Source organism: Cottoperca gobio, chromosome 12 (assembly GCF_900634415.1).
Source record: "Cottoperca gobio chromosome 12, fCotGob3.1, whole genome shotgun sequence".
Taxonomy (NCBI): domain Eukaryota; kingdom Metazoa; phylum Chordata; class Actinopteri; order Perciformes; family Bovichtidae; genus Cottoperca; species Cottoperca gobio.
Genome location: NC_041366.1, coordinates 16,038,204 through 16,059,578, shown reverse-complemented (window position 1 = coordinate 16,059,578; position 21,375 = coordinate 16,038,204). Strand labels below are relative to the sequence as shown.

General features: G+C 37.7%; 2 protein-coding genes across 3 annotated transcripts; both read right to left on the bottom strand.

The window, feature by feature from the left end:
* Positions 1-1,944: 1,944 nt before the first annotated feature.
* atp6v0a2a (ATPase H+ transporting V0 subunit a2a) lies at positions 1,945-12,797 on the bottom strand. 2 transcript variants are annotated; one of them, XM_029445250.1, is made up of 20 exons: positions 12,151-12,797; positions 11,430-11,508; positions 11,148-11,245; positions 9,722-9,859; positions 8,528-8,625; positions 8,312-8,438; positions 7,027-7,109; positions 6,840-6,933; positions 6,544-6,756; positions 5,845-5,995; positions 5,597-5,736; positions 5,351-5,508; positions 4,920-5,010; positions 4,653-4,771; positions 4,207-4,417; positions 4,003-4,122; positions 3,797-3,913; positions 3,094-3,211; positions 2,813-2,984; positions 1,945-2,109 (listed from the first exon to the last, which is right to left on the bottom strand). In XM_029445250.1, the coding sequence occupies exons 1-20, from the start codon at positions 12,259-12,261 to the stop codon at positions 2,007-2,009; spliced, it is 2,541 nt and encodes an 846-aa protein (XP_029301110.1). In that variant the 5' UTR covers positions 12,262-12,797; the 3' UTR covers positions 1,945-2,006. The 2 variants fall into 2 exon arrangements, with proteins under 2 accessions (XP_029301110.1, XP_029301112.1); XM_029445252.1 differs by having other exon boundaries at positions 8,528-8,604.
* A 1,228-nt stretch (positions 12,798-14,025) lies between these two features.
* nfkbil1 (nuclear factor of kappa light polypeptide gene enhancer in B-cells inhibitor-like 1) lies at positions 14,026-18,541 on the bottom strand. The gene is made up of 4 exons (XM_029445447.1): positions 18,125-18,541; positions 17,382-17,494; positions 15,234-15,345; positions 14,026-15,149 (listed from the first exon to the last, which is right to left on the bottom strand). Exons 1-4 carry the CDS (start codon positions 18,396-18,398, stop codon positions 14,560-14,562), a joined length of 1,089 nt encoding a protein of 362 aa, XP_029301307.1. The 5' UTR covers positions 18,399-18,541; the 3' UTR covers positions 14,026-14,559.
* Positions 18,542-21,375: the final 2,834 nt, after the last annotated feature.

Genomic DNA, 21,375 nt, shown 5'->3' with positions numbered 1-21,375 from the left:
TAAAACTAAAATCTACGTAGTTGCGCTAAATGTTTCAGCTATAATCATATACACAGCAAACATATTAGTACATTAACTGCACTTTGACTACGTGTAATAATAAAGCCTGTGGATGAGAGAGAGGGGGGGGGAGAGGGGGGGGAGATCATGATGACGTCCTCATCATCACAGGATTGTAGCATTGTAGCATATGGGTGCAGGTCTGTGTGTGTGTGTGTGTGTGTGTGTGCGCGTGTGTGTGTGCGTGTGTGTGTCTCACAGGGTTTTAATTAATTTAAACAATTAGGCCATAACAACACAATTAATAAAATAAATAAATGTCTGCAATTTAAGATTTGCATGACTTTTAATTTTGAGAAAAATGGAAGGAAAAAAAGGAATTATTTGAGTACATTTCTCCATTCCCTCTTTTTATATATTATATATATATATATATATATATATATATATATATATATATATATATATATATATATATATATATATATATATATATATATTAATATTACAGTCAGGTATTATACGATTTAGGTAAACTATTTGTATCAGATCAGAATCACAATTAAAATTGGCTTTATGTTGCACTGTGGGGTTAAAGCCACTAGAGGGCACCTCCAAAGATGCCTTAGAGATCACAAAAAAAGGAAATCTTTTTATACTAGTTTATTCCAATGCAAGATCCTTTGAAACCTTTATTAAGACATTATTTGGGATATTTTAAGATTTTTCCCAGAACTTGCTTACAAATCTGCAATATTCTGTTATACTTTTTTTGATACCTGCTTCTTCAATATGTCTCTGAAAAGTACAATTATTATGGATGAACATAAAATTATCACTGCCATAATTTCTCACCAAAAAACAAAATGTGGCTTAGTATGATGCCTTGTCAAAATGAGATAAGACAAGAGCTCTGTATGCACACAATTTTCAGACTTGCTCGATCACCTAATTTAGATTCTGACAGAACAGCCTGTAAGTTAAGAAGATGGATTAATGATTATTGAAGTCCTTTCTTGTTATCAATAAGCAACTGGCCACCAAAATGAATGAATAAGGGAGCAAAACAACAAACACACGAATGCTTTACTTGCTTGCATTTCTTGAAACCTTTATTCAACACATCAAAATGGTAAAATATTAGATTCTTTGTACAGACAATAATTTAAATAAATACCATGATTAATTATCAATAACAAACGCAACAAGCAGTATCATCAAAGAGAGGCCTAAGGCTTCTTGACTTTTTCTGGAGTATTTGACATTTTCCTATAGATTACAGGGGAGGTTACGCTTAAATAAATGCATTAATAAGTAAATAGGCAAACAGCTAGCAGTTGAAGATTATTTTCATTTGGCATCATCACAGTCGTCAGTGAAAACGTTTCATTGTACAATCATTTATGCAAAGTGCTTTGTGACAATATGCCTCACAAAAAAGGGTTGTAATGTGTGTATTTTTTCTTTCTTTCGATACCTACAAGTTTTCTCTCATCATGTAAAGGAGCAGTTTTAAAAGACCCCAAAGCATCCCCTTATCATCATCAGAAATAAATCTCTATGGCACTACACAAGGATGCTTGATATGGTCTTGTAACTTTACATTGCACTGTATAACTGTTTATTTTAAATACCATGTTGTAAATAATACAAAACCAGTTTACACAGCACAATGCAAATAAAATATATAAACTCACCCAACTGGTGTAGCGAGTAGTGTTGAGCGATATCCCACCTACAAAATTAAATCATTAACAGAAGAAGAATTTCCAACCTCTGTATATTCAGGGCTTCGCTGGGTACAGTAGTAAGGCAGTCAGCACAGCCGATAACATTTTAAAAATCGTCATGGTGAAAAACGTTGCTACAAGAGTGCGTTTCAGTCCATTGTCTTGAAGGTTTATTGTCGTCATCACAGTGTAAATTGTTTCAGCTTCCCACATCCTTCCCAATTACAAAGTCTGCTTTCACTCTATGCTGTACTTCAGAGTCCATTTTCTTTTTTTTTAAAGCAAGCCATCTTGTTCAAAAACGGAGGGCAGGAGGGAGAAGTCGAAGGGCAAAAACTTTACACCGGTCCCGTGGTAGAATTTGTTCTGAAACTCCACCCTGAAATCAAATGGTCAAGTGAATAATTAAGGGAACTTTAATTTACGATAAGGGAGGTGAATGCAAACAGGAAACTTAATAAAGCAGAGCAATGTCATGCTGAAAAGAATAATACAAAAAGATTTTAAACTCAATGTCTGAATAATGTTGCTGTATTTTATATTTTAAGACTTATTATTTAAGCTCAATAAAAATATTTATATTAATTCATCTAACAACTTGCATCATTTCACTTAATCACTGCCTTACAGAGTAGAACAAGTTATAATTTTAGCTACACCGTGATATTATGATTAGAGCTGAAATGATATGTGAATAGTTGTTGTGTTGTTTTGATAATCGAACAATAGGTTGAATAATTCTTGAAAGCAACAATGGACCAAATCCTCTGCTCACAGCCTGTCAAAGGTGAATATTTGCTGAATCTTTTAGTCTTCTCTGCTAGTTAAATGAATGTCTTTGGGTTTTGGACTGTCGGTTTAAACAAACAAAACAAGCAATTTGAAAACGTCTCTTTTAGTTCTGGAAAATATTTCATTCCACTATTTTCTGACATTTTATAGACTATATGATTAATCAACTAATTGAGAAAATAATCAGCTAATTACAATGGCTACAATCCAAAATGATGTCTAGTCTCATATCACAGTACTCTAATTGTATAATTGTGAATATTCAGATCAGCCGGTACTATGAGACTCACCAGTGAAGTCGGAGAGCGTGGAGGAACGCTGATAAACCCTCCATGACCAGTAGGATGGACACGGTGAGCACGGCGAAGAGGCCGAACACAGGGACTAAAAACACCACCCCCACTCTCGTGGTGATCCTCAGACCCAGGCGCATCACCATGCCCCACAACACCTCTGACAGCTCTGAAAACAATACGAACAAAAGGCCATACGGGGCCAGAGACACACACAAATTAATTTATATCTAAAAGGTAAAAAAATGCAAAGTGGTACTTCTCGTGGCTACACTTACGGGCGTGGGCCAAACTGAGCGCCCAGAGACGCAGGTATGATGCAGTGTTGGAAATGCAGCCCAGGCAGTACTCTATGGTGTGAATGGCCTGGTACAGGAGCACATCCCCAAAGTCAAACTGCAAAACAGTTTAAAATATATATAAGATATTACACTTAAGTCATACTGATGAAAATGAAGTCCAGATAGTGTGGCTCTCCTGTTTTAATACTGCATACAATATTTTTGCATTTTGAAATTTAGACAATGATAATAAATTATTTATATATATTTAAAACAAAACAAATATATATATACATAATTATATGTATATATATATAAATATATATATATATAAATAAAATAATATATATACATATAATAAAATAAAATAATATATATAAAATAAAAATATTCTATATATATATATATATATATATTATATACATAATATATATATAAATAAATAAAAATATTATATATACATATATAAATAAAATAAATATATATATATAAATAAAATAAAATATTATATATATATATATATATATATATATATATCATATATATATATAAAAAGAAGAAAAGAAAGAGGGTATTATAAATAATACATTACAATACATTCCAAAAGTCCAAAAGTGTACTGGGTATCTTTACTTTGTTTATACAGAAATGTTTATGTACATTTAACATATAAAAGGCATGGTACTGGTGGATCTCTGACCTCTTTGGGAAGAGCTTCTCTGCTTGGCATTTCATCAAGTCCCTCCTCTTCATCATCTTCATAGGATGGTGTTGTTGAATTGTCGTCCTCACTTACACGCCTCACCCGCTCATAACCCTGAAGTGAGACAACAGCGCTGATTTTATTAAAAAAGACTTTAGGTTTAGCATAAATATATATATTCAAATATGTTTGATCCCACATACTCTGCGTCTGCGCAGGCCTTTGCCTCCACGGTACAGCCAATACAAGTAAAGAGGTTTTCCTAACAGCATCACGGGAACTGACATCATAGCTATCACAATTAAGAAGATTTGCAGCCCAGTCTGTGGAATCAAGACAACACAAATGCCTCAACAAGGATCAAAAGACATCCACATAGTGTTTCAGATTATATCATCAACACATACCTGTCCTGGGTAGAGAGGCGTGATATCCTTCCCCTGCATGACAAACATGTTAATAAAGTGGATGAGGATGCTGGGAGCCTGGCTGGAGTCTCGAGCACCGAACGCCAACCACTTGTAGACAATCATGAAGACCAGGTAGCCAAAGAGACAGAGCAGGAAGAGCAGCTCAGGAAGAAATAGCAGATAGACGTTAAATTTCTGTCGGAAGTGCCTGAAGGGAGAGAACAAAGTAGAAAGTCATAAGAGTGGTTTTAATGATTGGACCGTTAAATGCTTATCAAAAACAATACGTAGTTTTATTCGTGACATTTATGCTGAACCAACTGTGATAAAAAAAACAACCCGATATCTCATTTCTTTTATTTTATAATTGCTGGATGCTCATGCTGTAAGTAACACAAGTGATGTGCGTTTACTGTCAGAGACTTATATCCTGAGCCACTCACAAGTGATTGAAGACGCTCAGCACCACTCCGAAGCTCATGTGAATGACCCCCATAACAACCGACATCTTCATCTTGTAGGAGTTGAGGAAGGACAGCCGGTTCACTGCCAAGTTCCATATCTGATGGGATATTAAAAAGCAAATCAAATCAAATGTATTTATAGCCCAATATCACAAATTACACATTTGTCTCAGTGGGCTTTACAGACTGTAGAGCATATATAATATGTGTATATCCTGACTGTAGTGTCTGAGTGCATTTACTCACAGGATCGATGCCAAAGGGGTATGGTCCGGTGAAAACGCCGCTGATGTTTGGGTCTAACGTGAGCAAAGCGTTTGTTTGGAGGGTTTTATTTCTGCAATGTAAAAAAAAATATATGTATCAATTACAAAACCCCAAAACAAAGTCATTTAATTATCTCATTTGTGGAATAGTTTTGAAAAGGAAATAAAATGTGTAATACAATTTATAGATTTAAATAAAATACATAAAAATAAGAGGATTTACAAATATAAAACAGAGGTATGAACACTTGTGTGTATATGATTTGTTGTTTGGAACAAATATGTATATATTATATTTTGTATCTTTAATTTTCAGTATAATGAAAATTGTAAAAAACAAAACAAGTATTGTAAAAAGGGTAGGTGTAATGAGGTAAGGAAACGAGTGTGTGAACTTTACTGCTAACTCACGTCCACTGCTGATTTGTAAACATGGCCTTGACGCTCCAGGCAGAACCAAATATATTGAGAGACTTGGAGAAACAGTCGTTGTAAATCAGCCCAGTGTAGATAGAGAAAAGCCCCATCATCAGGATGATGTAACGTCCGTTGAAGAACATCTCCCATATCTGAGATCAACAGAGACACAGCTATCAGCGAAAACTCATTTACAGTCATCAGACTGCATTATAGATGAGAGGAACAACTCATTCCTACCTCATTACTGGATCGTTTCTTCTTCTGCTGTTTTTCCGTCAGCACCATCCACAAGGCGAAGAGACTCATTATCATCCCGTGCCCGAGGTCGCCAAACATCACAGCAAACAGAAAGGGGAATGTGATGATGGTGTAAGGAGCTGCCAATGAGAGAAACACCATCAATGTGCTCATTTTGAACTTCTCCAAAAGCAAACAAAAACACACTTTAGAGTTTATTCTTTACAAGACCCAGTGTGAGTTCTTACCTGGGCTTACCTCGCGATAGTCCCCCACCCCATACGCCTCCACAATGCTCTGAAAGCCAGACGTGAACTTGTTGGTTCTTAACAGGGTGGGTGGAGTGTCAGTGCTCGGGATGCGGTTCACAAAGGACGGTACGGTGGCATCACCTTTTCTCTGTTAAAAAAATAAAGACAAACATGTAAAGGACAATTCTGAAATCAGCGCCGTACCAACCGGCGTTACATGTTCACAGAAAAAGACACATTGATGATGTTTGGAGCTCCCGTTGTTCACTCGAGTCAAATATTTACTTCTCTAGTTGATTCTGGGTGAGACATTTCATCTGAAAACAACCAAAACAACTCCCCTGGAGTAGTAGGAGTTGCTGGCACACACACTTTGCAACAAGAGAAGAAAATGCTAACCGAAACTACAACAACAAATGATACAAAACATGAGATGGAGGGATTCAGGACTGGGAATTATCCTACTGATTTTTGGATTAAAAGAACATTTTTTATTAGCACGATTTTCATGAAACTTTGTTGGGAGGGTGTGGCGGTGGAGCGAATCCAAATCACCGGAAAATAGCATTGTGAGCTAGGGCATTTCTTGCCTTGGTGGAAGTCTTCTACTTATTACTGTTATCATTGAGTCCAATTACAATTTTGATTTGGCTTTAAGACGGCACATAAGATTCCATGACTTTTCTTTTTACTCACCGCGCCCTCTTCTAGCGCGCCCCGCAGGTTGGCCAGGTCGCTGACGGGACACCACACCTCAGCAATCAGACACTTGTTGGTGACGTCAAAGCTGCAGAGGTTCAGGATGTGGTAGATCGCCTTCATCTTTTTCACCTGCACGACCCAGGAATAGGCCGACTCCGAGGCCTTCTGCAGAACCTGCCTCAGGTAGTCCTCAGTGCGGTGCAGCACCTGGAGGAACGCAACAGTTACTACAAACTCACTGAGAGTGTGTGTACGTGTTAAATGTTGCTGTCCGTCTTCATCAGTCCTACGTTGTTAAGGTCTTGGATGCGCGTCCTTAAGCTGTCCAGCACATCTGCCCGCTCCTCGTCATTCTCAGGGTGAGGGTAAAGATGGCAGTGGTAACTGAGGACAGCAGAGACAGACGTGTACGCTGACAATGAAGAAGGACACAACAAGGTACTGAAACATTGAGTCATGCGGTGATGGCATTCTTACCAATCGCAGATTTTTTGTACTTTCTGTCCGATCTGGTCTCCCCAGAAAGAGATGAGAAACACAACACTTTTGCTGATCTCACCCTGAAACAACACAGACCGGGCAAGTTTTTACTACAGCTTCAAAACAAGTGATGAAAAATGACTTTTCTTTTCTCATAAGATAAGCCAGCTAAATCCTGGTCATGGAGTTTTAATTTAAAGCCCCCTAAAGCCGGTTTCAGAGAGCACATTAACCAGGGAACAGTCACATTTTTCGTTTTAGCCGTTACGTAATTAAGTTTAATTAATAATAATAGTTAATTAGCTACAGCTGCATTAATCTGCCCCAGTGATGTCTGTTGGCTTAACCAGCGACGACTGTCAGCTAAAAATATCTATCTATATTCATATGCTTTCTGTGGCTCTTTGCTAAAAAGACCGAGGAGATTTATTGGAGTCGGTGCTTCACAAAGGAACTGGCTATTCAAACATATAGCAATAGAAATATGCAATGTTGGGGAGCAACTAGGAACATGTAACATAATTAAATTACAAAATAAATGTAATTATTAATTGTAATTAATTAAAAAAAGATGTAATTAATTTACAGTTACTAACGAAAATGTAGGAGATTACAATATATAATATATTATTTTGGGTAGAAATGTTATATGTAGAATATAACATTAATTCTGTTGCTCTGTTCCAATCTTAATTCAAGTTATATTCCAGAACCTTTAATAAGAAGTTACAACACTACCTTTACTAAAAATTAATATCTTTTATTCTTGCGTTTCATACCTGTCTTATTCTATTTTATTTCTGTTCTTTTGGCTCTTTAATGACTATAATTTTATAACGTGGTTCTTTTGTACTTTGCCTTAAAGCTTTGTTCATGAAAATCACTTTATTGCATTGTTGTTAAATAAACTTACCTTACACCGGAGTTTATGTTTTTAGGACTGTTCAGCTTTATTGCCAAGTTTAAAACACGTGTTGGAAAAGTAATCAAATGGAATAAGTTCCATCATTTTGATGAAGTAATTAAAATAGTTACATAACTTATTACATTGTAACGGGGTAACTAGTAATCTGAAACCTATCACATTTCAAAAGCTACGTTCCCAACACAAGCAAGCAAAGCAAGGTCAAACACACAAATCTGCCGTGTGAAATAACTAAAAGTGTTCTAACTTTAGCAGATAATTGTGTTCACGTAAGTCCCTGTTGTTCAGAGTAAAAAGATGATTGAGAAAATAAGTTTTCAAAGGACTTAAATAACAAATAATAAAACAGAAACTCACAGTGTCGAGATCAGCGAGGTTCTCATCCACTTCTGCGTAGCTGAGGATGGTGTAACCCTTACACACTCTCCACAGCATGCGCTCGAAGGCCTCCACCTTCACCCGCTGGATGAGACCGGAAACAAAGCTGCAGCCAGGAGAGACCCGATCAGGTTTGAGGTTCACACATTATGACGTGCTGTTGTGTGGATGTGAATGACACATGTTGCAGCTCACCCCAGCTTGGCTCCGAGCCTTTGCATACCAGTGCATCCAGTCACCGTGTCGGTCTCCATTGTGGGGAATTCTTCATACTGGGGACCAAGAGCCTCATGCTAATTATAAAAGGGAACATGTTTCATTCATGACAGCTTATAATAACTGCTGCCTACAACGGCCCGACACCAGAGGTGGAAGAAGTATTCAGATCCTTTACTCAAAGTACTAACACTGTGAAAATACTCCACTATGAATAAAAGTCTGCATTCAAAAGCTTACTTAAGTAAAGGTGTGTAAGTATTATCAGAATAATGTCCTTAAAGTATCGGTTGTGCAGTTAAATGTTCCCTGTTTCACTATTATATATGATGTTTTTAGATTATTATTACTGCTGCATTAATGTGTGTATGTTACTGCTGTAGATGTTTAAGGTTGTGCTAATTGTAACACCTTTATATACTGTTAATTTACAGCAATGCATCATATTCTATAAGATCATCATGTTTTTAGCGTCGCTGTCCTGTGAGAACCACGTATCTCTGAAAAGAAAAAGTAAACTTTTCACGAGTTTCTCAGAAAACAGCCTGTTTTCAGCTTTGTGACGATGCATGTTCCAGCTGATCCAAGAAGCTTTTTAAAGAGTTTATTGAGCTTAAAAAGTAAGATGAGTTTCTTAACCCTTAAAGAACATTTCATCTTTCAGTTTATCAGAAACATTCAAATATGAAATCAACAAATTTGGAAATACATGGTTTTCACTGGACAGGAAAGTGTTGAAAGACTGTAATCTGAACTAAAGCTGTCAAATAGACGTAGTGGAGTAACAAGTACAATGTTTGCCTCTGAGTTGTGGTGGAGTAAAAGAATAAAGTAGCATAAAATGGAAATACTCAAGTTAAGTACAAGTACCTCTAATTTGTTACTTAGTTATATTCCACCACAAAGCCTGTGTGGTGTTCACAGATGTTTGTTTCTCACATAGACACCACTGTTGCTCTTTGCGGCGTCTCTTTTTAACACGGCAGGACGAGTCAGGTTGTAACGGCGGCTGTAACGTGTCTGAGTCTTTAATTAAAGTCGGCTCTAGTTCCACCTCTTTCACCACAGGACACAAAACAAGTCGGTGAAAAAAAAAAACAAGACGCTGGTGCCGAGGTGAAGGGGAGCGTTTCGCCTGAGATGCAAACACGACAGACGTTTGGACGCACTTACTCTGGAGCGGCTGTGTATGAAGGTCCGTGTGATCTTCAGCATGTGCGTGTACTCGGTGAGCTCCAGGAGGTTCCTCTGCAGCTTCTCTTTGTTTCGGGCCACCTCGCTGAGCTCCATCTCCAGCCTCTGAAGCTGCTCCTGAACACCAACACACATTGAACACCAGCGTAAATCTTCATTCAGTCAACTTAGGGATCCAAGACACAACAGTGAATACGGCTGGCAGCAGGACACGGTCAGAATCAGATTGATTGATTGATAGGGGGTAGACAAAGAAAACTTTAAATGAACTTAATTACAATAATACCTGGTTAAATCCCATTGTGCAGCATTGATCATCTATAAATTAGTTGTAAAGATACAAAATAGAGAGATCACAAATGCTGCATGTAACCTATGACTAGGGCTGCAATGATTATTTTCTAGATGAATCACTTGGTCCATGAAATGTCAGAAAATACTGAAATATGTCTATTTCAAGTTCAATTATATGAATTATATTAAATGTCTCGCTTTGTCAGACCAACACACACACACACATATTCAGTTTAAAAAGATATAACAGAGAGAAAAGCAGGACATCTACACATTTCAGAGGCTGGAAACATTTTTGCACGACAAATTACTTTAACAATCATCAAAATAGTTCTTGATTAATTTTCTGTCAAGAGACTAATAATTGCAGCTCTCATCCTCATGGCATCCTCCTTAAACCTAAACATTATTTGTCATGATGAGTTTACGTTATTTTATATATAATAAACCTGAATTGTGTCAGAAGGAGCCCCGGGACCAGGATATTGTAGCGTGTAAACAATTCATCCCTGTTTCTAATCATTCTCCACCATGTGTGCAGATCCTCCGTCAGGTGAAGTAGCACTACGTCAGCAAAAACTAAGAATATGATAATACATGACGGGCTACACGGTGAAATGAAAGTGAAAGTGTGGAAGGTACATTTTAAATGTCTCATCTTCCATTACTGAAAGGTATTCCAGTATGTAGTAGAGACTCACACGTTTCCAAAGATAGCAAATGTGTCAGACTTAATTTGGGGGGAAATATTTCCATTTGATGGATTAGTTCACTTATAAAAACACGCGAGAACAAGACGATACAACATATATGCATGATACTGTCAGACAGTGTGGTATGATGAATGCTTTTTCCAACCATAAAGGTGCTTGAAGGGGAAATTAAAGAAAGCTTGAGGTCAATAGATGTGGACGAGGGAACGACATGCCTGCACTGAAGCAACTGTATAATATTATGTTGTATACAGATATGAATAGCCAGGTTTCATATAAATGGTAGATCCCAATGTGTATTAATTGAGTATTGTGTAAACATACTCAACTAAACACTATGAAATGTGTACAAAATGGGTATTTTTATGGTAGAATGTGGATGTTGAAGTGACACTTACCATGATCTCAAGGACTTGTCTGGGGGGAGGAGCAAGCGGGCTCTCGTCCTCCTCTGGAACGGTGATGTTAGCCTTTTGAATCTCCCTCAGAAGGTAGCCTGTCCACGAAAAATGCTGACAGTTTGTTTCATGGTAATTATGTCATAGCATGTTGTGTACATCTAAACCTCAGAGGGACCCTTTTCTACAAAACACAAATCAGCCATGAGTTGCTTACATGCCCCTGATGATATATTATAGAGGTGAATGCCCACATGAACCACCCCAGGTGCTCTTTCTTACCCAGAATCCTCTCCATCTCCTCGCATCTCTTGATTTCGCTGACGAAGCGCCGCTGAAATGAGCTGACACTTGGGTTGAGCTGAAACCAGAGGAGCATCACAGGTCAGGCAGCTGCAGGTTACTGCATCACTCAGTGCAATCATGTGCAAATCATAGTTTTAGACTGGCTCTAATATTCGTAATAACAAATGTAATTGTTAATTTGGTTTATTATTATGACATATTGGCTATATTATTTTTGTAGTATCTTTTTCATATTTATATTGTAATTTTCTATTTTTTTTATGTTTATTGTATACACCAAAATACCAAGGCTAATTCATTGTAAGTGAAAACCTACTATAATAATAATAATAAACCTTATTCTGATTGTATTTAAATATTGTTTAAAAACAATCCTCCTGTCCCCAAGTCAAGTAAAATGTGGAGTAATTTACATGAAAAGTCATAATGCAGACACACAGACTTATAGATGTATAGATAGATAATATTTTACAAAACTAAAGTGCACAAAAACATTTGGGTCTATTTATAGGAGGGAGTTCCCCCATCCATCCCCATCCCTTCAACATACAGTACATGCATACTGTGAGAGACAGGACAGGTAAGGAATCAGATTATTCTGTATTTCAAATAATACAATAATACAAATAGATAAACACAAAGACTTTTAAACTGGTGGCAGAATAGATACTAGTGTTTGTGCATCATCTCTACTTACATCTCGAAACTCAACCAGCCCCAGCTCCCCGAGCTCACTAATGCAGTCATATTCAGAGCCGGACTGCAGGAACAATTGCGCCAGACACATCTCCTCACTCCGAAACACCATCTTTATCAGCCAGACAGATCTTCTCCGCCGCTTTATAATCGGTCTGTAGTCTACTGAAGCAGGACAACGGGCCGTTCACGACAAGCGAAAATAGGACATCACAAAATTAAACGAGTCGGTGCGTGGCTTTAAACCCGTTAACCAATTAACATCCCCTCGAGGATTAATTATTGTCTAACAATAAAGACTATTTTCAGAAGATACCTTTTTTCCTCATACTGACTCTGGGAACCGTTTTCTCATCGTCTAATGTCTAATAAATAAACAATATGAAAACAAAGACGGAAACCTCCCTAATGCACCTTTCGCATCGAGTGATCCCGGAGAAAGGCGTCATCGCGTGCGCTCTTTACCTCCAACACCTGTCATTGTTACGGCGCAAAAACACGGCGACGACGCAACGCTGAAACAGAAACGAGCAACAGGCAAACTAAAAGATGAATCTTTAACCCGCCATGGAGACAAATGGGGCTGAAGGCAGCATCACACGTTATAAAAAGCCAGTCAGAAATAGGCTACGGCCTTTATTCCCGCTACGTCGCCCGGCAATTTGACACAGATTGCGTCGCCGGGTTGCCAGATACCGTGGCATCCTCCAAAATAATCGTTGTTTCTTGAATTATAAAATTAAATGTCAAAGAGGTCTGGTTGTAGTTTGATATATAGGTGTACTTTATTCATCGGAAATCGGGAATTTTTTGTGTAACTGTAGGAGCAGGTTTTTAAGGCAATGCACATGAGTAAAACTCATAAATATATACATATCAACACTAGAAATATATATCTCGATAGAGTATCTACAGATACATAATATAAAATATAAAGAATAAATGAGATTACACTATAATATACCAAACTACTACAATTAATATATGAACATATGATAAACTACTATATGCATTAGACAAGTCTGCAAAGTAGTTGCAACAAAGCAGCATTGATATTTTGGACTTTTTTAAAGTTTAAATTTGCTAAATAAAATGAAGCTCACTGATGCTTTTGCAGCTCATAGAAAAATTATTTATAAAAATATGAAGAATGGAAATTATTTTGAAAAAAACTTCTAAAAGATATATTAAATCACTAAACCATTTGTGATTCGACCTTCCAATCTATATTATACTTCATATATCATTTATACTATGGTTATTTTTGTTTTGATGTCATACATGTGAATAAATAGAATAAACATCTTGCTCTTTAAAAAATAAAATTAGCCTTAGTTTACATTTTACGTATAAAGAATTCGGCCAATTCCTTTGTCTCGTTTTAGATAGTGCTCTAAATGGAAAGTTGTTTAAAAGGGGGGTTAGCACACAAAACTGGCAACCAGCACATCTTCTTATTCTGTTCCGTCACTGAAAGCGGGCCGACCATCTGCTCTTCTTTGTGTGAAATCCTCTATTTAGGTTGTTTCATGATTATATGTTCATTTTGATGTTTTTATAAACACATTTTCTCTTGTGATAAATCATTAGTGTGTAGTTTAATAGATCTGCAGATCACAGGCACAAGCAACTTTTTGATGAGACTGACTACATGCTGCAAATACCGGTGGTAGGCCCACATGACTCAACACAAATGTTACTCGAGATGAGAGAAATCTGGATGATGTTCATTTTATCTTATTTAAAATCGAGCATTTAACAGAAGTATGTTTATGCTCAGTGTTCAATCTGGTATCAAAACGACTCTGTGGAGGAGCATCAATCCATCAAGTACACGCTCATATTTCCGGAAAATGTCAACAGCAAATATCCACAATAATGGCAGAGGTGACTTTAATTTCTCCCCACATGTATACAGTTCAGGAACACACTAATGCTCTCCTTCCATGGCAGTGGTGGCACTAAAAAGGTAAAAGGAGAACACGTGTAAACCAGAAAGTTGCTGGTTCGCTGCCTAGGCTAGCAGGATAGATCTGAGCACCACTACCATTACCAACATTGGTGTGCCCTTTAATTTGAATAAATGGTAAGAGTCGCCCTCTGGTTTGTGTTTTTCCCCAAGGCTACATTTACATCCTGGTGCTGAGTGTCTGTAAACATTTCCCCTGATGAAGGTCTGAGGACCAAAACGTTGTGAAACAGTGTGCTGGACTTTTTGTTTATTTTCCATTAAAGTGGCAATAGACAAGCGATTTGGTTGTTCTTGCAACAGCGGCGCCAACAATAACTAATACCACAACACAATGCTAGGGGGGAGGGAGTTGAAAAGTTGTCTATTGCAGCCTTAATGGAACCAACTTTGTGTACAGTTCAGTTTTCCAGAACAGGATATATTATACAAAGCTACATTTTAGGTCCTCAGACTGTGGGCCAGTCTGTTGAGCTCCTGTGACAGAGCGGTAACTGTATCCAGGATCCGTTGTTTGTCCTTCTCCTCTAAACGAGCTTCACAGCGCTGAGCAAATTTATCAGGATGCCACAGCGTTTGCTGCTTACGGAGCATTTTACGAAACACCGGCACGTCTTTCCTGTCCACGCCGTGCAGCATCACATCCAGCATCTCCAGTACTGTCCCTCGTGGAGCTGGCCAGGGGATGTCGCTGTAGCTCAGCTTTGTGTCTTTAGATGAAGCGCCACCATCAAAAGTAGCTGCGCATCTTTCATCGTACGTGCGCTTCCTACCCAGACGAGTCTCTTCCTCTTTACGTGCAGCTCGTGCCAGATACTCTTCGTGTTCCCTCTGCAGCTTCTCGTGCAGCTTCTTGTTGCTTTGCTCTTCCTGCTCTCTCTCTTGTTTACTCTTCTTTTTTTTCCACCCAGAAGACGACGCTGCCAGTCTTTGAGCTTCAGCGTGCTTTTTATCGAAATAATCTCTTCTGATACGATCAGCCCAGTCCCCGAAGTCTTCCTCGTCATCATCCACAGGAAGAAAATCATCGGCTGTAAAAACAAATACAGCAGTGTTGTTATCAGGTGAAGTAAGTAAAAATAAAATTCAGCATTAAAGAATTAATTTAAATTTACCATCATATACTCCAAAGGTTTCGCAGAATTCATCCTCGCATTCACCAAACAGCTTTTCCATCCACTCCTTCTCAGGGTCTCCTTCAGATGGACGGCTCATGTTTTCTGCAGTCTGAAAGATATAAAAAGGAAATTATATGTAAATATGATCCAAGACAACAAACACTGTGCTCTGCTGACAACTGATACCAAATAATCACACAGACTTTGCATATGTATATACACACAGCTGATGGTTTGATTCCTTTGTGTATGGTATGAAAACCAACAGAGAGAATAGAAACGTGCTGATCAGACGTTCTGATATCTAAAGATAGTACACTAGAAACACTTTTATTTTATAGAATCCACCAGAACAAAACGAGACATTTTAACATTAATCTGTCTTTCAACGGCAATACCAACATGTTCAGTGGGACCTGACAACTCTGATTATTAAACCACACAGAAATTAATGGAAAACAATGAAGAATAATATAAGATAATAACTTTATTGATTCCCCACAGGGGAAATGTACTTGTTAAAGTAGCTCATGAGCCAAGAAAGCAAAAGGGAAAACAGTTATAAATAAAAATTAAAACAAGATAAGATACAAAAATATTAAAAGATAATATAAAAACAACAATAACATAGCTATAAACATACCATACAACACCTTTCACTTACACAGATATGATCCAGGATAGATAATTGCACCAAAACATGTAATACACACATGGTGTGTAGCATAGTACTACAAAATAAATAAATAATAATGTATAAATATAATTTCACAGGGTGCAAATATAAGATTGCACAGGAGACGGTCTGTCATGTTATAAGTTGGTGACAGAGACAACAACAGTGTTACATTATGATAAATAAATAAATAAAATAAAAACCTTACTGAGGTGTAGATGTAGGATAATGGTTAGTGTAAATGTTAAACATATTTTTTATTGTAAATTTCTATTTTATACTTATGATTCTTGACTTTTTCGGTACTTGTGTTTTTTTCTTTTCTCTTTTCTCACCAAAACACCAAGACAAATCCCTTGTACGGCGACGCAGGTTCTTGTTCAGGCTCTTGTCACCTCCCGCCTTGACTACTGCAACTCCCTCCTCGCTGGACTGCCTGCATGCGCCATCAGACCTCTACAGCTCATCCAGAATGCAGCAGACCGACTGGTCTTCAATCTACCCAAGTTCTCCCACACTACACCGCTTCTCCGCTCCCTTCACTGGCTACCAGTGGCGGCCCGAATCTGCTTCAAGACTCTGGTGCTGGCCTACCGTGCTGTGAATGGATCAGCCCCTTCCTACATCCAGGCCATGGTCGAACCATACACCCCAGCGCGTTCACTTCGCTCTGCGTCGACCAATCGGTTCGCCACTCCACTACGAGTGGGACCCAGATTTCCCTCAAACAAAACCCGACTGTTTGCTATCCTGGCTCCAAAATGGTGGAACGACCTCCCCATTGATGTCAGGACAGAAGACAGTCTTCACACCTTCCGGCGCAGACTGAAAACTCACCTGTTTCGACTGCACCTCGGCGAATGAAGAAAACAACTGTTCTTTGTATGTTGCACTTGTATTGGTTTGGCTTATTTATAGCTAATAGTTGAATTTGTATTCTATTGTTTCTGTATGTTGAACTTCAAGCTGGCTTATTTGAAGACAGTGTTCACTTATACGATTGTACCTATTTGAAGCTATTGTACTTACAAGATTCTTGCTGTTCGGAGTTGTATCTCCATGATTGTTTGCACTTTTTGTACGTCGCTTTGGACAAAAGTGTCAGCTAAATGAACTGTAGTGTAATGCATGTGAAAACATACTTGGCATAACCAGTCTCTGATTCTATTAAATATTATTGTCAATAAGATGTCAAAAATAGTCAAATTTTTATGTTTGCCTTCGTTTGATTGGAAAAGGAATTTAACGATAAATCAATAATCAAAATAATCGTTTTAGAAATTATCATCATGTCTTTTCGTCAGGAAAAACAAGCAATTAGATTTTTATTTGACTAATTTCTAACATTTTATAGATTAGACATAAACTACACGTTGGTCTTGAAAATGACCATTAGTTACAGCCCTACAATTTTTACAGCAGCTATCAAAAGTACCTGACTAAAACATTTATCTAAATGTCTAATTTACCTTTGTTTGTTTCCTCCAGTTCAGCAGGTCTTGAGGTGTGACTCCAGCGCTGTTGGGAGCATTCAAAGCTTCTGGACAGATCCTTTTGAGAGGCACAACCAGGTCATCATACGCTGCAGGAAAAATAAATAGATGAAGTAAGATATGAAGTTTCAAGTTCTTTATTATCATATGCACAACAATTACAGTGAAGCCATCGTTGCCAATGAAAATCATATACAATATAAATGCACACAAATATATATATATATATATATATATATATATATATATATATATATATATATATATATATATATATATATATATATATATATGTGTGTGTGTGTGTAAATATGTAGATGTATATGTGTGTGTATGCAGATGTGTGTATATGTAGATGTGTGTGTGTGTGAATATGTAGATGTGTGTATATGTATGTGTACATGTAGATGTGTGTATGTATGTATGTATATGTATGTATGTATATGTATGTATGCGTGTGTGTGTGTATATATATATATATATATATATATATATATATATATATAGATGTATATGATGTATAGTGTATAGTTATGTATGTATGTATGTGTGTGTGTGTCTATGTAGATGTGTGTATATGTAGATGTGCATATATGTATATTTGTGTATGTATATGTATGTATCTATACACACACACACAGACACAGACACACAGACAGACAGACAGACAGACGAGATGTAATAACTCAACAACAGCTTCTTCGTTCGGTCTTCCTCACCTGTTTTCCCGTGTTTAAGGGTCCTGTTGACGGCTACGTGTAACACTGTGTCTCCTTTACGGTTCTTCTGGAGAACATCGGCTCCGTGTTTGAGCAGCAGCCGCAGCACAGCGTCGTCTCCCAGGCAGCAGGCCAGGTGCAGCGGGCTCCTCTCCCTTCTGCCCTGGGAGAAGTTCACATCCAGGTCCCGGTGCTTCTTCAGGTACGACTTCAGCTTCAGCACGCTGCCCTCCTCCACGTATTTCCACACCCGCTTCTGCTTACGAGACAGCATGCGGACTAAAAACAGATCAGACTGTGAAACAAAGGAGGTTAATTTGACTTGTGTTAGCTACTAAAGGCCTTAGCATCAGCTAATCCGGTCCTTGTTTTAAATAACTCCGAAGCTAGCATCAACTCGGACACTAAAGTTCCGGGGACAGAATGGTTCCGTGGTTGGCGCTAGGTGTCAGTATTCACTATCTTTCTAAATCAGCCATTACAGCTTTTCCTCAATTGTTTACAGACGTTTTTAGTAAAGCATACCTCATATTCAAACACATCCAAAAACACAACATAAATATTTATTAATTACTTACTAAGTTTTAATTGTATTTTCCTAAAACTAAATGCACTGCCCAAATCACTCAGTTAATCAAACCACAACAAAAGTAATACGCTTTTGGAAAGTTATAAGACTTTTCCTCCTGAAATCTCTGAGTGAATATCTATATACCTGTGTATCTATGTACTACTGTTTTTATTTCAATTTTATTATTATTTAAATTTTATGTAATCGTTTTTTTCACTTTATGCTCTTCATGTGTTTTTGTATCATTTATATATGTCCTGTATCTGCTGCTACTATTTACCTGAATGTTTTGTGTATTACTCTTTTGTTGTCAATAAAATCAAATCCAAAAACACACTAAAGGCAAAGCTCAATGGTTGTCCTGCAAAATGAAACTCTGCATTCAAAACAATGTTATGTCTTCTCTTTTTATTTTACGTTCAAATGACATACACAACTTAATACGAAAATATATATCTAAGAACCAATTGAACACTGATATGCTCAATGGTAAACACTAGAATACCTTATCAGTGTTGTTTTTATGCTCAAATATAAAACACAAATATAGCCTACTTTAATATGAGCAAAAATTGTTTTTTCTTTTTTTCTTTTGCAAGATATCGTAAACATCCTAACAATCACAAATGTGGATGTGTTGGCTCTTCTACATACAGAACAAAAACAAAAAAAAATATAGGACACATCAGTATCACAGGCAATGCTCTCCCTAGCCAAGCAGCAGGGGAAATATCGCCTCGCATGGCGAATCCAGCCCTGAAAAGCTTCTACAGCTACATCTGCACATGCATCTTCCATAGTTTCCAGAAAAGGTCTAAGAAATTTGAGAAAAACTGTCATTGCCAAAGTAAACCTGTGCCTCTTGACTCAGAAGCTCACTTTAGCTAAACAGAATTCCCTGAAATGTAACTTGTATTCCTTCCTTCTCTTTATGATAGGCTAAACAAAGCCACTATTCATCCTATGTAATCTGGTTTGTAGAAAACTGGAAGAGTTTGGCACTACAGCAAAGTTCTTCATTCAGGACTCTGTTGCATCAGAATCAGCTTTACTTGCAGAATATGTGTATACATACAAGGAATTTGACTCTGGTTTCTGTTGCTCTCAATGTAAGCCACAACAAAATGATGCAAAAAAGTATAGAAGCTAAAAATGAGGACAACAACGCTGAAGAAAGTACAGACGTGAATATATATATATAAAAGAGTATATACACTACAAGGCAAAAGGTGCTAAAGAGTAGTACAATGGGTTCTACATAGCTATTACTCAGTATTCATAAGCTCTCTTTGGGTTTCTGTGCCTCAGCCTCCTTTCAACATGCCACCTGTCAGGAGGATCTCATGTAAAGAGTCTTCTGTGTGTGGGTATGTTAGGGGTTAAAATGGTTATGTGATCTACATTTATTTTACAATTCTATGTCATTATATTTTTTTATGAACATGATTTGTTGTGACACTTTGTGGGGGTAAAGAAAACGTTACAGCTGTCTGAAATCTGAACATGTTTAACTGTAGACTGTCTGAACATTATTACTTATGAAACATTATTACTTTATAGTCATTTCACATCCAGATTGTTGTTTTCATTTTTTTTTTGTAAACCCATAGTCCACTGTGAACTGTTTCATACGTGATTCCTTACTTCAATTTCACAACATGTCTAACTTTAAACAAATGATTGTGACTCGTGGTGCCGCATCAACGGTCATAGCTGCAAATACTGAAAACGTATTTTACTGTAGAAGAAGCTTTATGTAACGATGCATTTGAATATGTGTGAAGTAGAGCAGATTACAGGGCATTTGTACTGAGAGAGGTTTTGGTTATTTAATATCCGTTTTTAATTAAACTTTCAACATGCCTGGAGGGGAAATTGAGGTTACACATTTTTTTTGCGCAACAATCCACAACACATCAACACGATGTGATTAAATGACACACACACGCACACACACACACACACACACACACACACACACACACACACACACACACACACACACCCATACACACACACAAAAATCTGCTCAACCTTAAATTATCGCTGTAAGATTAAAGCTGCAATTTAACATTATCATCAGTTATGACCTAAATCAATGAAACCTGCACAACACGGTCTCTCTGGGTGTTCTTGCGTACTTTCTTGCTTGCACGTGTGCTCGTCTGTGCAGCTATCTTTACCTGCGATGCTTGAATCAGTGCAGCTGAGCCTCTGAACTTGCTCTGTCCTGCTGCAGATGACAGGGCACCCATTTAGGCCCAAGGGAGGGAAGGATGCACAATGGAGAGGATAGAGGAGGGAATGAAGGGACACTTTGTGCTCTGTGAAGAGGATGATCTTCTCTGAGACTCACAAAACCCAAGATCCGGAGTCACCCAAAAGCTTGGACACTTCCGTTCTTTTCTGCTGTCGGAAACGACGTGTCTCCACTAACGATGGCCGTCTTGTGTGAATGCCTTTGAAATGTCTGCCATCTCAGGAGAGACGGAGAGAGTGAGGGAGAAAGAGACATCTGATTTGTCACCTCAGGTGTTTGAGTCACATGTTTGCCACTATGTGTGCTTTAAGCTTTATTGTCCTGGTAGCTCCCCTTTGTCACATAGAAGCAAGCACCCATGTCCTCCAAGAAGGAGCATGCACCTCTATCCATCTCCCAGAGGCCCCTAAAAGACAGGAT